Raw genomic sequence first — 17921 nt, forward strand, 5'->3', positions numbered from 1 at the left:
ATTTAGCCAGATAAGATCCCAGCAGCTTTTAGATCTGTCTTATAGGCATCTTTTTTACAGCTTTTTTGATCTTCTGGAACAATGACATTGATGCTGTTGAGCAGGACGGGAACAGAGAACTCCAGATTAGAAGGCAGAAAAAATGAACTGCTTTATTTCAAATATACCGCTCTATATATAGAGAACATCGTGCAGACTAATTTCATCGGTCTTAGAGTGAAAACATCTCACACCACTGGTGTGCAGTGAATGACGCACAGTGGCAGAGCATATCTATAAACAATGTGAACAACAAGATAGATTAGAGAATTATTTGCATTCTTTCACAACTGCTTCCCAGGCTCTCGCCTGGTTAGAAAACCCTTTTCTTTTTCTCTCTGACTGAGCTGAGAATATCCACATGATGTGTGGATGAAGCAATGGGTTGTGGACTGTAGAGCAGCTGGAAAATCAGTATCTCCTTTCTTTCAAGGAACAGTCTGGAATCATCTTCTGGACAAGGAAGATGCATGGGGTATAAGAATAAACAACCATTCATTGGGATGAGAGTGTGTACACTACACTGCTGTTGTACTGTTTGTTTATGTGACAGAGTGGGCAAAAGTCCTCAACTTCTTTTACCTTGAACCCATCTCAAAGACATTGCTAAAAATGTCACCCAATCCATCATTAGTATCCATAAGTCTGCAGTCTGAGAACAAGCAAAGGGAAAGTAAGGGTTGTGTTTTGGTGTGGTTTGCTTTTCACTTTGTGCAAATCTTTATTCCTTTTGAATTTTGCTTTATCCTAGTTCTCATTTTCATCTGATTCTCCCACTGTCAGTTCCTTCCATTTTCAAGAGATGCTTGCTTTTCTGCCTACAAAGACACATTAGAAATCAAAATATACCTCTGCATCTCCCTGTGAACAATTTTGCTCAGGTACCACATGAAGATGATAGCAGAGAGCAATCATGAAAAGCATACTGAAAAGATGTGTAAGTCTGTTGTGTCAGAATCCTGTGTCCTGTCAGGATCTGTTGCTTCTCAACACTTGGAGAATAAATTGTTCTGACACCTCTGTGTAAGTGAAAATAGTCATTAGATTAAAAAGCCTTTAGAGTTCATGATGGATTTAACAGCTTTTATGAGCCATTTGTACAATGAAAACCCATAGTCAGTGAACCATTATCAGGGCTGCAGGTCAACTTGGAAGATGTTTTACCCAAAGGCAGCTTCTCATCTTTCCAGAGCAGTCCCTGTGTTGGGCATTTTTGGAGGGCACAGATACATGGAAATAAAATGCATGTGTGCCAGTCAAATCTATGAATTTTTTATGGAATGACTGTGGTACTTCAAAGCAAAATAAGCTGCTATTTTGTGATTTTGATTACTGAAACTAGGCAGACAATGAACTATGACAAGATTTTGCATTACTTCTAGTGGGCTAGGTGACTCATGTCATTCTAGTCCAGGTTAACAATTGTGGTCAGAACGAATCAAACTCAAAGCAGCCTTTCACAGAAGAACATATCTTGTTCAAAGTTAGAAGGGCAAATTCAACACCAAGTTCTGATTAAACTCTTTGGACTTGCTCTGAGTTTTCAGGACTTTGCTTTGCTATATGCAAGTATTAGAGCAAGTTTCATGAATCTGGCTGTTTCTGAGGCTGGAGCAGACCAATAGGTAGATCCAGAGCATGGTTTAGAGGAGCAAACCCTGAATCCTTTTAAGCACAATTTGGATACCAAATTTTTGAGAACATCCTGGCAGATATTTTCTATGTTCTAACTTTTCTGTGGACATGAGGTGGAAAGCACTCCTCCTGCATTTAGAAGAAGTAGTGAAGAATATTCCAAATCCTCCTACCAAACAAGCTCTTCCAAAGCAGCTGTTTCTAGCAGTGGCTGTTCACATGAAGCTGTTCACAACTTCTATTGAAGTACAGAAGTTTTCATTAGTGTGTTAGATGCTGGATTCCATGAAGTCAGTAAGAGCTCTCTTAACAAGTCCTGGAGATGATCCCAGCATTTTGTACTGTTTTAGGTAAATGCTGGATAGGCACAATAACCAGTCCTGGGAGTGTAACTCATTTTCTGTTAGTCCCAAGTGACCGCAGAAATACCGCAGGTATTTTCTGCCTCAGTATCTCTCAGTTTCTCTCTCTCTCGGCTTCAACATCAAATCTTTCAGCCTGAGGAGAGCTGTGTAGTGCTGCATTAAGTGCCTATTCTTGTCATTAAAGGTACTTATTACTGGTGCTGCTACACGCCTAGAGTTCCAGTGGTGTTCTCTTCAGTTGAAAAAGCTGATTTTGCAGATGTCTTGATGGGGAGATGAGGAGACAGATCAGGCAGGACAGGAGAAAAAAATGTTCTTGGTTTCTTTTAATTTAATACCAGAATAGTTAAAATATATCTCTGCTCTGCTTCTGTTGCTTTAAAAAAAATCCTTCTGAACACATGCCATTTTAATGCAGACATTTATGTTAAGAAAATTACTTAGTCTCCACCAGAATTTGTAGATCATTTTAAGGTGTTACATGCTGGAAGCAGCAATTTCCTAGCTGTGTGCCATTTGGAACTGGGTAGAGCATTAATGCCACCTGCTGAAAAGCCTCATGAGACCTGCTCAAGGGAAGATAAATATGCTATACTTATGGCTTGGAGGTTTTAACAACACTTGGTAATGGTGATGACATTCTTCAAGGTGCTAAATAAGAATACAATTTTTTAAATCTGATATATTCTCCCTCTTGACAGGTGTAAGTTTAATTATTTTCCCCCCCTTGTATAAATCTCATTCTTTATTGTTTATCATCATTTATCTGAAATGGTATCAGACCCCATGTTTCTGGGGTCTTAAAGGAAAATTGTAGTTCTCAATTTTTGTAATGAGAGGAGTCCTGATTTTCATACATAGAAGATAGCCAGTGATTTCACAGGAAGTTCATTCAGAATGTCTGGTTTTATACAGCTGTTTGAGGAACACATTTCATTTCACTATTGTTTTTTGGAAACTGATTTTTACCTTAACAAAGGTCTGTGTGTACCTGAGAAAAAGATATTACATGAAATACAGAATATGTATTTGAGGGACAGAAAAAGTGTGGGATGTGCCATGGTGTCCCACATACAGGAGGCAAAGCTGGAGGGTCTGGCCCTAAAAGCAAGACCTACCTAATTTTACAGAGTAGTTTGCTACTGTAGCAGTCAAGCAGCTTTTTGATCCCCATCTTGAAAGTATATGTCTTCCAAATATTGCTTAAAGTCCCAATGTTACTGTGTATTTAAAACTTCTCTAAATGTTCCTTAAAAATTCCATTCCTGCAATCAAGTAGTAATGTGAAAATCTCAACTTCAGTTTAAAAGAGTTAGCTAAATTTCCAGCTTTCTATTGTGGGAAAGAAAATTTACTAATGTAACTCCTGTCAAAATTTTAAATTTATGTCTCTTTACACTACACATACAGACTGTGGATCGATGTAAATTACAGATTTTAATCCAGGAAGGTCAGACCAGGTTCAGCAACTTTCATGCTATTAGTGAACAAAGTGAGAGTGAGATCATAGTGTGCCAGGATCTGAGAACCAGCCCTGAGTAAAAGACCAAGGAGCAGAGCCAATGCAGTGGAAAGCTCTTCCTTTTTAGCTCTGACCCCTTCAGTCACCAGCTCACAGCTAGATCAGCTTTCTGACAGAAAACCTTTGTGAACTTCCTTCAATAACGTTTAGGAGGGGGAAAAATATTCTTTTTGTTGTTTGTTAATGTTGGAAAACTAACACAAGATAAAATCTTACAGACATTAACTCCTGGATTCATACTTTGTAAGTAATAATTACATTATCACTGTGGTTGCTTTTATTTTAGAGTCAATGGAAGGGGGAAATGTTGCTATTTAAAACTGCCTTCTGGAAAAACCTCCTTTCTCCAGGTCAGTAGTAAGGTCAGAGTGCAAACATAGAAAAGTTGGGTGCATGATCTGATGTCAAGGAGCAACTGATGCTTGTGAACAAGTACTCACTGAGACGGATGAACACACCTATTCTTCCTGCTTATGATAATCCCCTTTGAAACTGCTGGCTGCAAATTTACTAGTCTTAAAATAATTTTCTCCTTTTTCAATCTACACAAACCACAGACAAAGACTCCTTTTAAAAGTCAGGATGAAGCCCACAGTAGATTATTAACCAAATTACTATTACCAGCAAATGACCTGAAATTCCAGCTATATTTAAAAAAAAAAATAAGATAATGTTGTGAAAAATACAGGGAAACCCCCAAATATATTAAAACCATGAAACATTATAGGCTCTGCATGGATGTTTGATAGTGTGGCATTTGGAATTTAATGTCGCATTAATGCCCCCTGCTGATAAACCTTCAAAATCTACTTTGAATCAAACTTAGAATTTAATAGTCTTCTGCATCAGTACATTTCTTATATTAAAAAAAAAAAAAAACAAACCCAAAACATCTAGCATATATCTCATCATAACTGGGTTCTTCTTAAATAGATCACAGCTTTTTAAAGTCTGATACATAAAAAGGTCTTTGCTGTCACAAAAACAGTAGCAACAGCTCCTTAGAATTGTTCTACATGAATCCCTTATGCTCTTTGTTTAGTTTAAGGTCCAGTTATGTAGTATAATTGGATACTATATGAATGTTAATGGAGAAAAAGAACCTTTTTATGATGATTTCATAAAGAAAGCAAATTATTATAATGAAACAAAACTTGCCAAAAAAGAGAAATTGCAAGAAAGTGAGCAGATATTCAGGGTTGTACTAGAGGATGCTGATTCATGAAATCATTGAGGTTGGAAAAGCCCCCAAAGACCACCAAGTGCAACCATTAACCCAGCACTGCCAAGTCCACCACTAGCCCATGTCCCTAACCTGTGATCTTAAATGATAAGTCTTTCATAGCTTTATGACCTATTTTCTAGGTAAATAAAATATATATTTATTATTGATTTTTACAGAGATTCTCACAACACAGGTATTACTTGATTCCACAAGAGAGAGGAGGATTCAGTTCCTCCCTCTTCAAGCCATGGGAGAAATGCTTTTCCTCTGCTGTCAGCAATTAAAAAGACACTACTGTGCTTTTTCCAGTTTCCATTACCTGTGTTGCTGCATCTTTCCTTTGTCCATTCATCTCCCTGCCTCTCTGAGGTGCACAAAATCTTGTGCAAGTGCCCATAGCATTGACTGACCAGCTGAAGCTTGTAGGGACATCTACTCCTGCACTTCATTACCTCTGAAGAGAGGCAGAAGATCTGTGTTGTCCCTCTCCAGCATCAAAGGCTGAGCTTTTCTCAGACAGAGCTGATGTAAAGAGGCTCTCCCAGGGCAGCCCAGCTCTTTGTGGTGCAGTGAGAGAAGGCTCAGGCTGTTACAGACACAGTGTAGGTAGATGTCTCTCCTTCCTTCAGGCTGACAGTTTCAGCCTCTGATCAATCCATGGATTATTCTTACCTGTCAAAGAAAGTAGGCTTAAATTTATTATGTAAGAATCACTGGTGAAAAGTAAAAGTCTTTACATGAAAAGGTTGAAAAATGTTGTTTTAAACTGAGAAAGCTAGAGCAGTGTTTAAAGTGCACTGAGTTGTATTTGAGTTATATAGATTGAGGTAATCAATGTGCTTCATAGTGTTGCTTGTTTTATTTTCTACATATGAAAAGGTTGTACTGGTTAGAGCATTTTTATGCCTTTATGTCCGTTGCCATTAGGAGACTTGAACTGCTTTAACTACACAGAGCTGGAAAAATCTGGATTCTTTTTGTCGGTGAGCTCTTAGGTTACATTAAGCTATTGCAGTGTAGCACCTCACTATTCTTCAAGGACCATTATATAAAAAAGAAGTTGAAAGAGTTTTTAACCAGATGTCAGTATTTTTAGAGGTTATGCTACTCTAACAAAACAACTTCTGCTGAAATAAGTGCCTTAGGAAGACATGAACGTCTTTTTTTTTTTTTGTCTTCAGCCATACAAACTATACCTAATCCATACTTAATTGCTAAAATGGTGAAATAAGACAATAAGTTCATAAAATGGACTTGTAAAAAGCTCTGCAGAGACTGCTTTGATTTCTACACAGCTCCAGCTTCAAAAGCCTGTGTGCCTTAATAAACCTCTCTGCCTCCACTGCCCAGCTTGTGCCTGCACACTGAATGGACTTCAGAACTCCTGCAACAAAGCCACATCCTGTGTCAGGCTGCTGTAGACAAGGTTGCTGTGTGCCACAGTTGCATAAAAAACTGATTTCACAATCAGTTATATAAGGTGAGGGAGAGAGAACACTTGAGGAGTGGTAGTGTAGAAAGACCATTGGATTTCATATTTAATATGACAGTGTAAAATTAATGGTTATTCAGCATAATGAAATCATTCACTTGCGTTTGTTTTACCATTACGTGGAATTCTAATAGAGGTTCATTTTTTCTCTGTCTCTTTCATTATGCAAAATAATATTGTAATGAACAGTCCTGTGTCTATTTTTTTGTCCTTGTTGTTTTGCAGTATTTTCATAAAAAGAAGGTGATTTGCTGCATTCAGTTTCTTGGCATAATAAAAGATTGTGCAGTCGGCCTGATCCTTATAATCCATTACAAACATTAATTTGCTTCAGTTGCAGTCTTCAGGAGCCTTTGCTGTCCAATACACTTCTCTTTCCACAGACCTGGGTGTGCTGCACAAGTGTGAAGGTGAAACCTTTAAAGTTGAATCACTTGTGATAAAATAACACACAACAGATGCTTCACAAACTGCTGCAGAACTGCTGTAGACCGAGGCTTTTGTTGATCCCTGAAGGGTTCATCCTGCTAATTCCCATTAACAGCTAATGGGGGACAAGCACCTGCCACCCTCACACCTCAGTGTGAAATTTCAGCTGCTGGCACATCTGGATCAGATGGGTTTCTAATTAATGGTAGTCTTCATCTTCTTTGTTATTTGTAAATACAAGCTTGTCTGAAGGCATGTTCAACAGTTTCTTACCCCTTGACCACTCCACTGTGTGAAAATGTAGATCCTTCTTAAGACGTTGTAGTAAGTCTGTCAGAATAGGTAATTTCAGGATCCTTGAGAAAAATTCCCAGAGAGAATACTGTAAAAAGGCTTGGTAAAATAACTGTTTCAAGTCAAATTATCCAAATCCAGTATTTTCTGGGAGACTGCAATTCTTCTGCCAGAAGAAAGTTTGATTATTTAAGAAAACAAAACATAACAAAAATGTTTTCTTTCTTTATGTCAGTTACAAGCACTATAAGCCTACATGAAGGTTGGTTTACTAAGCAGAGATCAGCTGGCCACAAATAAATACAGCCAACACATGTAAAAAATATTGATCCAACATGAGTTTCTGAGGCCTCATCCTAATAAGGATACTTCAGGAAACAGATATGGTACTTCTTAAATAGAGTCTTGATCTGCTTTTAGAAAGGCAGAAGTGGGTCTTTGCATTTAATAATAAGTGTGATTTGTTCTGATTTGTTGTGCTTCTAACATCCCTCTGCTGCAGCTGCAAGTCTGGAGTTCCCATCTCCAAGATAAAATGGACTGTCTCTCTTGACAGAGAGACACCTGGACCCATTCCTGGGCAAAACAGTCTGGGATGCATAGTTCAATATTTCTGATATTATCCAGTAGAGAGCACAGACACGCTTTAACAATTCCTTTCCATCCTCAGCAGTAACTTAGGAGTTATTTCAGGACACACAGATGTCGTGGCTGTTGGATGCTCCAGTGTGTCTGTTGCAAGAGTCATGCTCTCATCACCTCTCTCAGAAAAAGCACACCAAATTGTTTCAGGTTTTGCATAACAGTGGGTCACTAGAGTTCAGGCATAGGAGGAGGTAGAAATATGATCAAAATGGGCGGAACTGTGAGCCACAGCATGTGTGTCAAGGGTTGAAAACACTTGTTTGTGGTGCTCATGAAACTCTGGCAGCTTCAGTTAAAGAAGTGAAAATCACTGAAATTTGCTGGAAACAAACTGGACAAGGGCATCAGTAGATATCTCAATGACTATCCACAAAGAGCACCACATGCAAAATACTGGTTTGACTTCTTTTAGGAGGCATAAAAAAGTCATATTTTATGATGCCATTTGTATGCAAGAACAATTTTTCAGTTTTCAGTTGTGCACATTAAAGGTGCTGTAAGATATATTATCAGTAGTTTGTGGGAAGGCCAATAAGCTGGAAGAACTTCTCTATTTATGTATAAATAGCAGCAATACTAGAGGGGTTTCAAGTTTACTTTTATGGACTTGCAATATCACTTAAATAAGTGACAAAACACAGCAAAAGGAGATTTTTGCAGTGGCTGTGTGCCTGTCTTAAAGGGCAGAGAAGTTGTATGGCTTGTATGTATGAAATTTTTTCAGCATCTTCCTTTTCTCCATAAGTTTCTTGATCCTCTGTTAAGAATTCTGAGAAGTCTTCATTCTAGGCTGATAAAAAAAAACAACTGTCTTTCACAGTGTCTTCCCTGATATCTGTTTTTATATAGTATCTGATCTCTGTTTTTACAGTTTTATACCCCTTTCCCAAGTGGAGTCGCCCTCTTGCTTACTTACTTGCAGAACAGGAGCCTCTTTTCTGTGAGTAACAGTATTTAAGAAAAATCCCCCAGTTGTGGAGTATATGGGGAAGTGCTTTGTAATGAATTATGAGAATGCATACCAGGTGGGACTTCAGTCCCACTACCTGGAAGTGCAATAATTTTATTTGGATGTTAGTGGTCTCTGAGTTTTGCTGTCAGAGATTCTATTACAGTGAAGAGGAGGATTTCTGAATGTATACCAGTACCCTAGAGTTAGTGTAACTAACTGTACTGCTTACTGCAAAGATCCTCTTTCTTTATACTCAGGACACAATCTTTTATCAATACTTGATTAACTCTACACCAAAAAATTACCAATTACCAAAAAAAGATTGCAAGACTTGCTTCTTACTTCTTAAACATTGAAGAAAATGATTTTTTGAATGCAGAGAATGCCCACAGGTTAAAGTGGAGTAAGGGTGTGCAGTGACAAGAAGGTCTGTAAGGGCAGAACCAGTGTGGACTCTTAGAGCAGGGCAGAATTTAATGGTGTGTCAAGGGATGGATGTTACGTGCTACATAATTAATCCATTTAAATGACTGAGGAAAAAACACACCCCAGTTGCTTAAGTCCAGCTTGTCAAGATTGATTAAAATTCAGCAGGAATTTTTAAATGGGACTGAATCAGACACACAATTTTTCTTAATACTATCATGAATGAGCTTCTACAGAATTGGGACCTAAGCATATGTATCATTGAGCCTTTTCATGTGCAGATTATTGACTAATCCAAAAAAATTTGGTCCAGAAGAAAGGTAAATCTTGTCTCTGCCACATGCTCTGCTGTGACCTGAGGGAAGTCATTTTATCTCCTCAGCTTTTGTCCCCTCTCTGTAAAATGGTGATAAGAGAATTTTCTTACCCTACAATGGAGCAGTGATGATAAATATTAAGGATTATGACATGGTTAAACACTGTGCTAATGGCGGCCATTAAGGACCTTAGACTTATTAGCAGCCTTCTATTCACTGTCTGCCTTTCTGAAGTTATTGAGCATTTTTAATTTTTCCCCAAGTACACTCAAGGAAATGAGTTAATAAGGATTAATAAATAAACCCTGCAAAATGTTAGTGTTAAACTGCATTGTGTTTTCTGAATTACGTAATGGGATGTTTTGTATCTTTAGTTTAAATCAGCCTGTTCTTCTTCTCTGCTTCCTTCAATGTTTGTAAACCTAAAAACAGGGAGAAAAGTGAGAAAAGGCTACAAAATTCAGGCCCGCTGATTTGGATCCTGGACTGCTCATAATCCAAGAGGTCTACAAGGCAGCACTGCAGCTGTTCTTTATCCCAGCATCCAGGGAAAGTTTACTGCCTTGCTGGGAGCCCTCCTGTCTCCGACATCCCTGCTTCTGGCCAGTTTGACCCCTTCTTACACTTGTCATCTCACTTATGTTAAACACATATTAAATAGTTGCTATGTGGAAAGGAAAAAGGGAAGGGAGAACAAAAACAAATTTCTGGTTGGGTTTTGCTAAGAAGCTGCTTGAAGAAGTGAATACTCAAGAGGAGGCACAGGAAGTTACCACACAGAAGTGGTCAGGTCTTCACTGACTGTACGAGCAGCAAAAATTTTGCTCCTGTTTTTGGCAGTGGCTGACTGTGCTTTCTGTATCTCTCATCATCCCTTGGGGTATAGTAGGGTCTGTTTAACTGGAAATTTGTAGAACAAATTTCTACTGCCTGCTGTTGCTGTTTCAATGAGATGGTGGATGTCACCTACAGGATACGATGTGTCCACAATTCAAATCTCTTTTTACAGATTATATGTGGGTTTTTTGGTTTGTTTTTTTTTTGTTGTTGTTGTTTTTTTTTTTTTTGTTTTTTTTTTTTGGGGGGGGGTTGGGGTTTTTTTGGGTTTTGTTTGTTTGTTTGTTTGTTTGTTGGGTTTTTGGGTTTGTTTTTGTTTTGGTTTTGTTTTTGTTTTGTTTTTTTTCTTTCTCAGAAGAACAAAACACAGAAACACAGGGAGTATGAACAGGATTGGGTTCATTATTGAGGTGTCTCGAGACCAGGCTGGAAGGTGTCCCTGCCCATGGCACGCAGATTGAAATGAGTTGAGCTTTAAGGTCTCTTCCCACACAAACCATTCTGTGATCCTGTGATCTGTGATATTCTAGGTCAATATCAATGTTGAGTCAGTCAGTCAAGAGCTGTATTTTATATGCAGGAGGGGTTTTTGTGCAGCACTGAGTCAGCATTTGACAATGGAAAAGTCAAGGTTAATTGTGGAACTGCTGTCTAGAGACTGAATTTGGGATAAGTGACATTTTCCTCCCGTATCAAAGCACCTTATTTTTAGAAAAGTATTCTCTTTCCCATATGACACCCAGAGAAGGTTAAAAGTTCAATAACCTGCTTTCTCCGTTTTCCAGTAAGAGGAGAAAAACCAGCTGTCTGTTGTATCATTTATTATTTATCATTTACCTATGTTTGCCAGCTGGGGTTGGCAACCTGAAATATTTCTGGGAGTATGTTTGGGATAGGAAGAATGGGTCAGATTGCTTTTGACAGCCCAGGCTCATATGAGGTGCTGGAAATGAGTTTAAAGACCTCTATATCCAAGCACCCTTTAATCTCCAATGTGTTTATCTGGGCATGTCAGATAGAGTGGTGATAGTGTCATTGCCTTTCTCTGTGTAAATTATAAAGCTGAGTTGCCCAGGTTGATCAGAAAATCTGTAGCTGCTCAAGGAGTTAAATTCAGATGTAAATTAACTCCTGTGTCCTTAGATGTGGGACTGTGTTTGTACTCATCGAGGCTGCTGTAAAGATCTCTTGGGAATACACAGATAGCAGCATCTTTCTTTATGTTTGGTAAAAAGAAAATTTATTCTGGGCAGGTAGGTGGTCTTTAAAATAATACATCTACAAAATGAGATGGTTAATTTTAAAGGTAAAAAATGGGGGACGGAATGTCACAACTATGGCTTCACTGTGACATTCTTCTAAGTCTGTCTTACAAGTGACACGGAGAGTTTGTGAAGACTCTATCCTTGGAGATGTTCAGAAACCATCTGGGCATGGTCCTGGGCAACGAACTCAAGGTGTCCTTGCTTGAGCAGAGGAGGATAAACCGATTGATCATCCCCACTTCAACCACCTAGGGATTCTTTGGTCTTCTACTTTCATCAATTACTAATCTGATTTCATTATTTTGTTCTAATTTTAGTCCAACTCTTACTCAGCTATACAATAGCTTTAATGGCTGGCTATGTGTACAGGGATGTGCCAGAGGAGTGCATGAATAGTTTCAAGTGTATCTTTGAGATGGAATTGCCAAAATTAATTTTTAGAGGTCTTACAATAATCTTGCAGCAATATAGTTTTGATGCAGAGATCCTGGAGGCAAAATACTAAAACCAGGACCTGGTTATTTCACTTTTTTCTATGGTGTGGCAAGATAACTTGTATAGTTATAATGATAAAAATAGTTGCATACTGACAACTTCTGTAATAGTGGCACTAGTTTCCATAAAGAGGATTTTGAATCAGATCCTGTAGTCATAGGATTTGAGTTGGAAGGAACTTTTACAAGCCAGCTAGTCCACGCCCTGTGCAATAAGCAGGAATACCTTCCACTAGACCAGGTTGCTTAAAGTCTAGTTCAACCTGACCTTGAACACTTCCAGAGATGGGGTATTCATTACCTCTCCGGGCCCTTACCTTCATTGTAAAATACATCATCCTTATGCCTAATCTGAATCGACCCTCTTTTAGTTTTAAAACCTTTACCCCTAAAAAAAAACCATGAGGACTGTGATGTGAGATTTTCTTTGCAGTGTGGCAGAGGGAGAACAAGAATTAGTAAATCTGCTTATTTTCATAAGGTGAGGTTCGGGACACCTTTGGCGAGGTTGTGGTGACATGTTGCTGAAGCAGTGTGGGAAGCTGATACTGTGGATATATACAAAAAATATGAATTGCTAAGCTTCCAATCAACAAATTTAGGAGCCATAAAGTATGAAAAGAAAGATCAGAAAGGCTCCTTGCAGTTCATATCTGTGATATAAATGCAGCTTCAGACTCAAGCCATTTTTTTCTAATTGGCTGTGGTGGGGTGAGTAAGTCAGGCAGTGCCCTGAAGTCCCCATAGGTTGCTTGGAGATTTCTGAGTAGACTTCTAAAGCTTTACTCATAAAGAAGCAGCCCCAGGGAAAAGTGAGTGGCAGCAGAGAAGTCTTCCTCTGGATGCATCTTCATCTGGGACACAGAGGGCTCATCTGAATTAGCACAACATGCACGTTCTCCAGCACAGGCTTGCAGCTGCAGCGGGGAAGTGTTATGGCTTTAGCTTCCTCTAGGCTTTGTAACAATCCTTTCCCACTCCCTGCCACTGAGCACAGGTTTTAGCTGTCGCTGCTGCTGTCTCCTGCCACGCTGCCATCGATCCCTCCTGCCCTTTGATAACGCGGAGCTGTCAAAGCTCCCGTCCCCCTGCGCGTCGTGGCACGGACCTGCTCTTAGTGGAGACATTCATTGGCATCGTTTGCCAAAAGGTTTATGTAACAGATGTTGCAAAGCAAAGGCACAGGAACACACACACACACGCTCACACACCATGATGGCAGGGGTTGTCAGAGTGACGGTGAAGGGAGGATGGTCCACAGGACTGGAGTAGCTCGCAGGCACAGCTGCATCTGTTCAAAAAGCAACTAATGCTTCTCTGTGACTATGCTTTATTTTCAGCTTGTCATCATGGCTGGGACTGTTCTGCTCGCCTACTACTTCGAGTACACTGACACTTTTCAGGTGCATATCCAAGGTTTCTTCTGTCAGGATGGCAATTTGATGAAACCATACCCTGGGACAGAGGACGAGAGCTTCATTTCACCACTCGTGCTGTACTGTGTGCTGGCTTCATCTCCGACAGCGATTGTGAGTATGAGGAATTATCTGAAATCCCCATGACCACTTCATAAATAATAACAATAGTCCTGTGATATCATTGTCCCCTCGCCTTTCTGTTAGGTTGTAGTTGATTTACACTTAGCAGGATCTCTGTTTTGCCTCAGCCTAATATGATCTTCATCAGTTATCTCCAGAAGTAATTATTCTGAGGCAATCACAGTGCAAGACTGATGATTAGAGCTTGTTAAGCCTTTTACAGTAGCTTGCTTACTTCACTGATTAGTTGTGAATTTTCTGGGCTTCAGAGAGGCTCTAATGCAAAGGTTATGTATTACTGGAAATAAGAAAACAGGATAAAGCTGAAGTAAAATCCAGGTCAGATGTGCAGTGTATCCAGGATTATTTCCTGCTATATTAAAAGAACTGTTGATTGGTCTTAAAAGGCTTAAATGAGGAGAAGGATACTAAATACAAAGAAAAATATGAATGCTGTTTTCTTTTTGTTTATAGTTTCTTTATTTCCAACAGTCACTAAACTTTTTTATACCTGATTTTATTCACTATTCACCCAGTAAACTGAAATGTAGCTGTTCTATGCAGATGAAAATATTCAATTAGCTGAGTACATACAATGACAAGCAATTTATTGCAGTCACTGGTTAACAAAACTTCAGCCCTTTTCCATTTTCCACACAGAAAGTTGCATATTTTACCAACAACCTCAACTTTGCTGAATTTGTAATTGCATTGATATATTCCTGTCAGATTGTGTTTATGGACTTTGTTTCATTTCTTTATCTTTATTTCTTCCCTGTTAATATTTATTTCTTATATTAATTTTGCTTTTCATCCCTTTCAAAAGTTGATTAAAACTGTACATTACATATTTATTTTTAAATAGTGAGTGCTTCACCATAGTCTGTTTTAAGTTTTATTCTGCAGTAATTTTAGTGTATCAAGTCATATTCTTGTCACAGAATGTGGTAAGAAGTGTGAAAGAGATCTGCAGAAGAGCCTATAGATTTTGATGCAGGACACTTTCTGAAAACAACCAGGTGTTTTGAAGTGGGTTATGTTATAAGTTTATAAAAAGCATCTGGAGTAACAGAGTTATTTTGTGTATTGGATGTTGTTGCATGTCAAGGCTTTCATTTACTTTGTACTGCAATGATAGATTATTTGAAAATGAAAAAAAAAAAAAAAAAAAACCAAAAACCCCTACATTTTGGAGCTCCCCATCAACATAGTGTCAATGTTCAGGGATGTAGCTTTTGTAAAGGTAGATGGAGGTTCACAGCCTGCCTTGATTCCAGAACAATGACATTAGTGGGAGGTTTGTCCCTTGATTACTGATACAATGTTGGGTAATGAGTGTTGCTTTTTATTTGGATCTTCTGTTTAAATCCTTGCTCTGCCAGAGTTTGATGCTAACCTTTCAAGTTTTGCTGCACTGGATCAGCATTTTCTTTGCTTTTTAGTAACCCAAGAAGCTTTTCTTAATTACGATTCTTTATGAAAATCTGAGTTGGAATTTTGTCATGGCAGTGCTGGGTTAATGGTCAGACTTCACGATCTTAAAGCCCTTTTCCAACATGAGCAGTGTGTGATTCTTTGAAGAGCAGTTTTTTTGTAGTTTCCATAGTCCATGTTAAACACAAAGAATGAAAGGCTGTAATGAATGTCAGGTAAGGTGGTTGGGTGCTGAAGACACCTTCAGCTCAGTGCTGTGTGGAGCTGGATTCTGTGAGCTAACCCATCCCATGCAAACTGTGCAGGAATGCTAACTTGGGTCCACAAGGACGGTCATCACCCTGGGTGAATGGATCCAGGGCTGGTTTAACTGGTAAACACTGCTTCTTGGACTGTGTTGTACTGTTACACTAGACACATTGCTCCACACAGAGAAGACATGGTCAGGGTCAGCAGAGGGCTCTTGGTACCATGCTTAGCACCAGTGATCTCTAGATACAACCTCAAGGAGACAGCAGGTCAAACTTCCCTGGCAAAACATTTTTATTTTCATTTTTAATGCAGTATTTATTAATGCATTGTTTAATCAAATGTTTTAATTAGTTGTATTGTTGTATTGTATTATTAATACATAATTCAATTATTTAATGTCCAGTTACTTAATTCAAGTTAATCTTCAACCAGGGCATACGTCAGTCCTCCTGACTGGTGCTCATCCCAATGTCTTTATAGGAGTAGCTTCACTTTATTTCTCATCCCCACCTTTTCCTTGAGAGATCTTCTCTTTGCACAGCTTTTTCAGACTTTACTTCAGTTTGTAGCTGACTCTGCAGACCAAATTTTGGCAATGGTCATCAATAAAAAGCTTTTAAATTAGACAGAAAGTGAGCTCAGATTCTCCCTAAACTCTGTATTGCACTTCCCTGCTGGTTAGTCCACTCAGAGTGTGTGTATCCTCATCTGTCATCCTGTACCCAAATGGATGCTGCCTCTCACTCAGCCTGTTCACAGCCTGGGAAGAGATATTTGATCCAATCAAATGTCCCATGGATTTCAGTGCAAGGAGCAAATGCAGTCATTTCTATCTAGACCGTGAAGATTTGTACTCTTTAAAAAAACCCTCCAAAAACCTCCATGCAAACAGAAGAACCCACACAACTCTGCATCATGGGATGGAGCGCTGTGTGCATTCACTGTCAATTAAGTTGTAGCTTCACTCCCTACACTTGGCTCTCAGGAGGAATCACTAACATTGTGCAGCTCCACCACCAAGACATGACTTAAGTCAAAGGTAATGCTATTACCTTTGCAATTACTTCTTTCTGCATAACACTTACTGCTTCACTTCCTAATGGCAGAACAGTTGATTTGGCAAATGGTTGGTTTGATGTGGCAGCAAATTTAATCTCTCTGTGTTTTTTCACATTACCACTGTCCTGACACCTCATGACATGAGAGGAGTGATTAATGGTGGAATCCAGCAGCAAAGAAGTACTAGCTCTTCATAAAATCTAAGAGGGCTTCTGGAGCTGTGGAAGGTATCCTAGGGATCTGTACAAGCTCCCTCATCTGAGACACAAGTGGCATTAAGTGCAGTCCTGTGTACATGGGTCTGGGGAGATCTCAAAGCCATGATTTCAGCACAGCTTTGAGGATTTATAGTGCTTGCCAGCCAAAAGAACATCTTTGTGAACTTAATGGAATATCTTTGTGTCTCTGTCATTTGGCTACGACACTGGGCATGGGCAAAATCAATGCATGTGTTTTATTTCTGAGAGCAGTTTGCAGAAGTGCTGCTGTGGGTTGGTACCACTGTACCTTCATTTCCCTGCACTTTTAGTGGCAAAATAAATGTGTCTGGCCTGGTTTTGTGCACTTTTATTCATTGTTTTTGAAACATTTCTCTAAAAATATTCTAGGATGACTCCATCGCATTCATCAGTGTCCCTGAAGATTAGCTTTCCCTGTTACGGGGTTACTGCAAAGCAGCCAATTCCCCAGCTGATACTAAACAGAGTTCAGCACTGCTGCCTGCTCTTCTCCATCCAATGTGATTTATCTACCCACTCGAGAGAAGCAGAGAGGCTTAGGAACAGAGCCAGCTCACTGAAATGAATACTGAACAGTGGCAGAAAGCTTCAAGGGCACTGTTCTCACAGTTCTTCATTACCTTAAAGTGGCACTACCATTTTCACACAGGCTTTAGTTTCTTTCCTTCTGTTTCCAGGTGGGAAGTAGCAGCCTATATGTAATCTGTTAACTGTCCAGTGCTATTAATTTGTGCAAAGGAGTATTGGTTTTCAGATAATTTTGAAATCAGTCAAACCGAACCAGTCTGATTATGAACTAGAAGCTGAATTACAGTGTTGATCTGAAATAAGAGGAAATTGTTCCAGCTTATCTCTACAATCTGCACTTACCTCTCAAATTTCAGAAACATCCTTTTTCTTGATGGTTCTCCTATTCTGTCTTGATTCCTTGGCTTTGGCTTAGCACAGCCATGTTACTACAGTGATTTAATCCTGTAAGGGAAGCCAGGGAACCCCTGCCTGTCACGGCTGATTCCCTTGTGGCTGCTCAGCAGCAGATGCCAGGAAAACCAAGAACATCTGACACAGTACAGAGCTCTGCTAAAGCAGTTCCTTCCTGGCTTCTCCAGGCAGGAATCACCAGGCTCTGCTGGCAATGGTGCTGCCAGAAGGCACAGCCTGCTGTGCCACAGCCTGCTGCCCACCACGCTTCACCCTGTGCTGGCGCAGCTGGCTGTGTCCTCTGCCAGTGGTGACTTGCCTTCCTCTCCTGAAGTCTTGCCAGTGCTCATGAGGTGGTGAATGAGGAGCTGGGATACAAAGGAGTGAGACAAAGGAGTGAGGCAAAGGTGTACCCTGTGTAAATGTTTATATTCTGCTGTTTGTACACCATTCTGGAAGAATAAATACGCTTTCTTGGTTTGATGCAATACTTTGAGGCACTTCTGTTGATAGTGTCTCTAGGACCCTGTGGTGGTCCCAG

The 17921-nt window shown here is 39.5% G+C and overlaps 1 protein-coding gene across 2 annotated transcripts in view; it reads left to right on the forward strand.

Annotated features, from left to right (window-relative positions):
* The window catches only part of PLPPR1 (phospholipid phosphatase related 1), a 119574-nt gene that overhangs the window by 74880 nt on the left and 26773 nt on the right, over nucleotides 1-17921 (forward strand). For both annotated transcript variants that reach the window (XM_053932278.1, XM_053932277.1), the window contains exon 3: nucleotides 13278-13466. In XM_053932278.1, coding sequence (XP_053788253.1) covers nucleotides 13278-13466 — 189 coding nt within the window. The remainder of the gene's footprint in view (nucleotides 1-13277; nucleotides 13467-17921) is intronic.

This window comes from Vidua chalybeata, chromosome Z (assembly GCF_026979565.1).
Source record: "Vidua chalybeata isolate OUT-0048 chromosome Z, bVidCha1 merged haplotype, whole genome shotgun sequence".
In the NCBI taxonomy this organism is placed as follows: domain Eukaryota; kingdom Metazoa; phylum Chordata; class Aves; order Passeriformes; family Viduidae; genus Vidua; species Vidua chalybeata.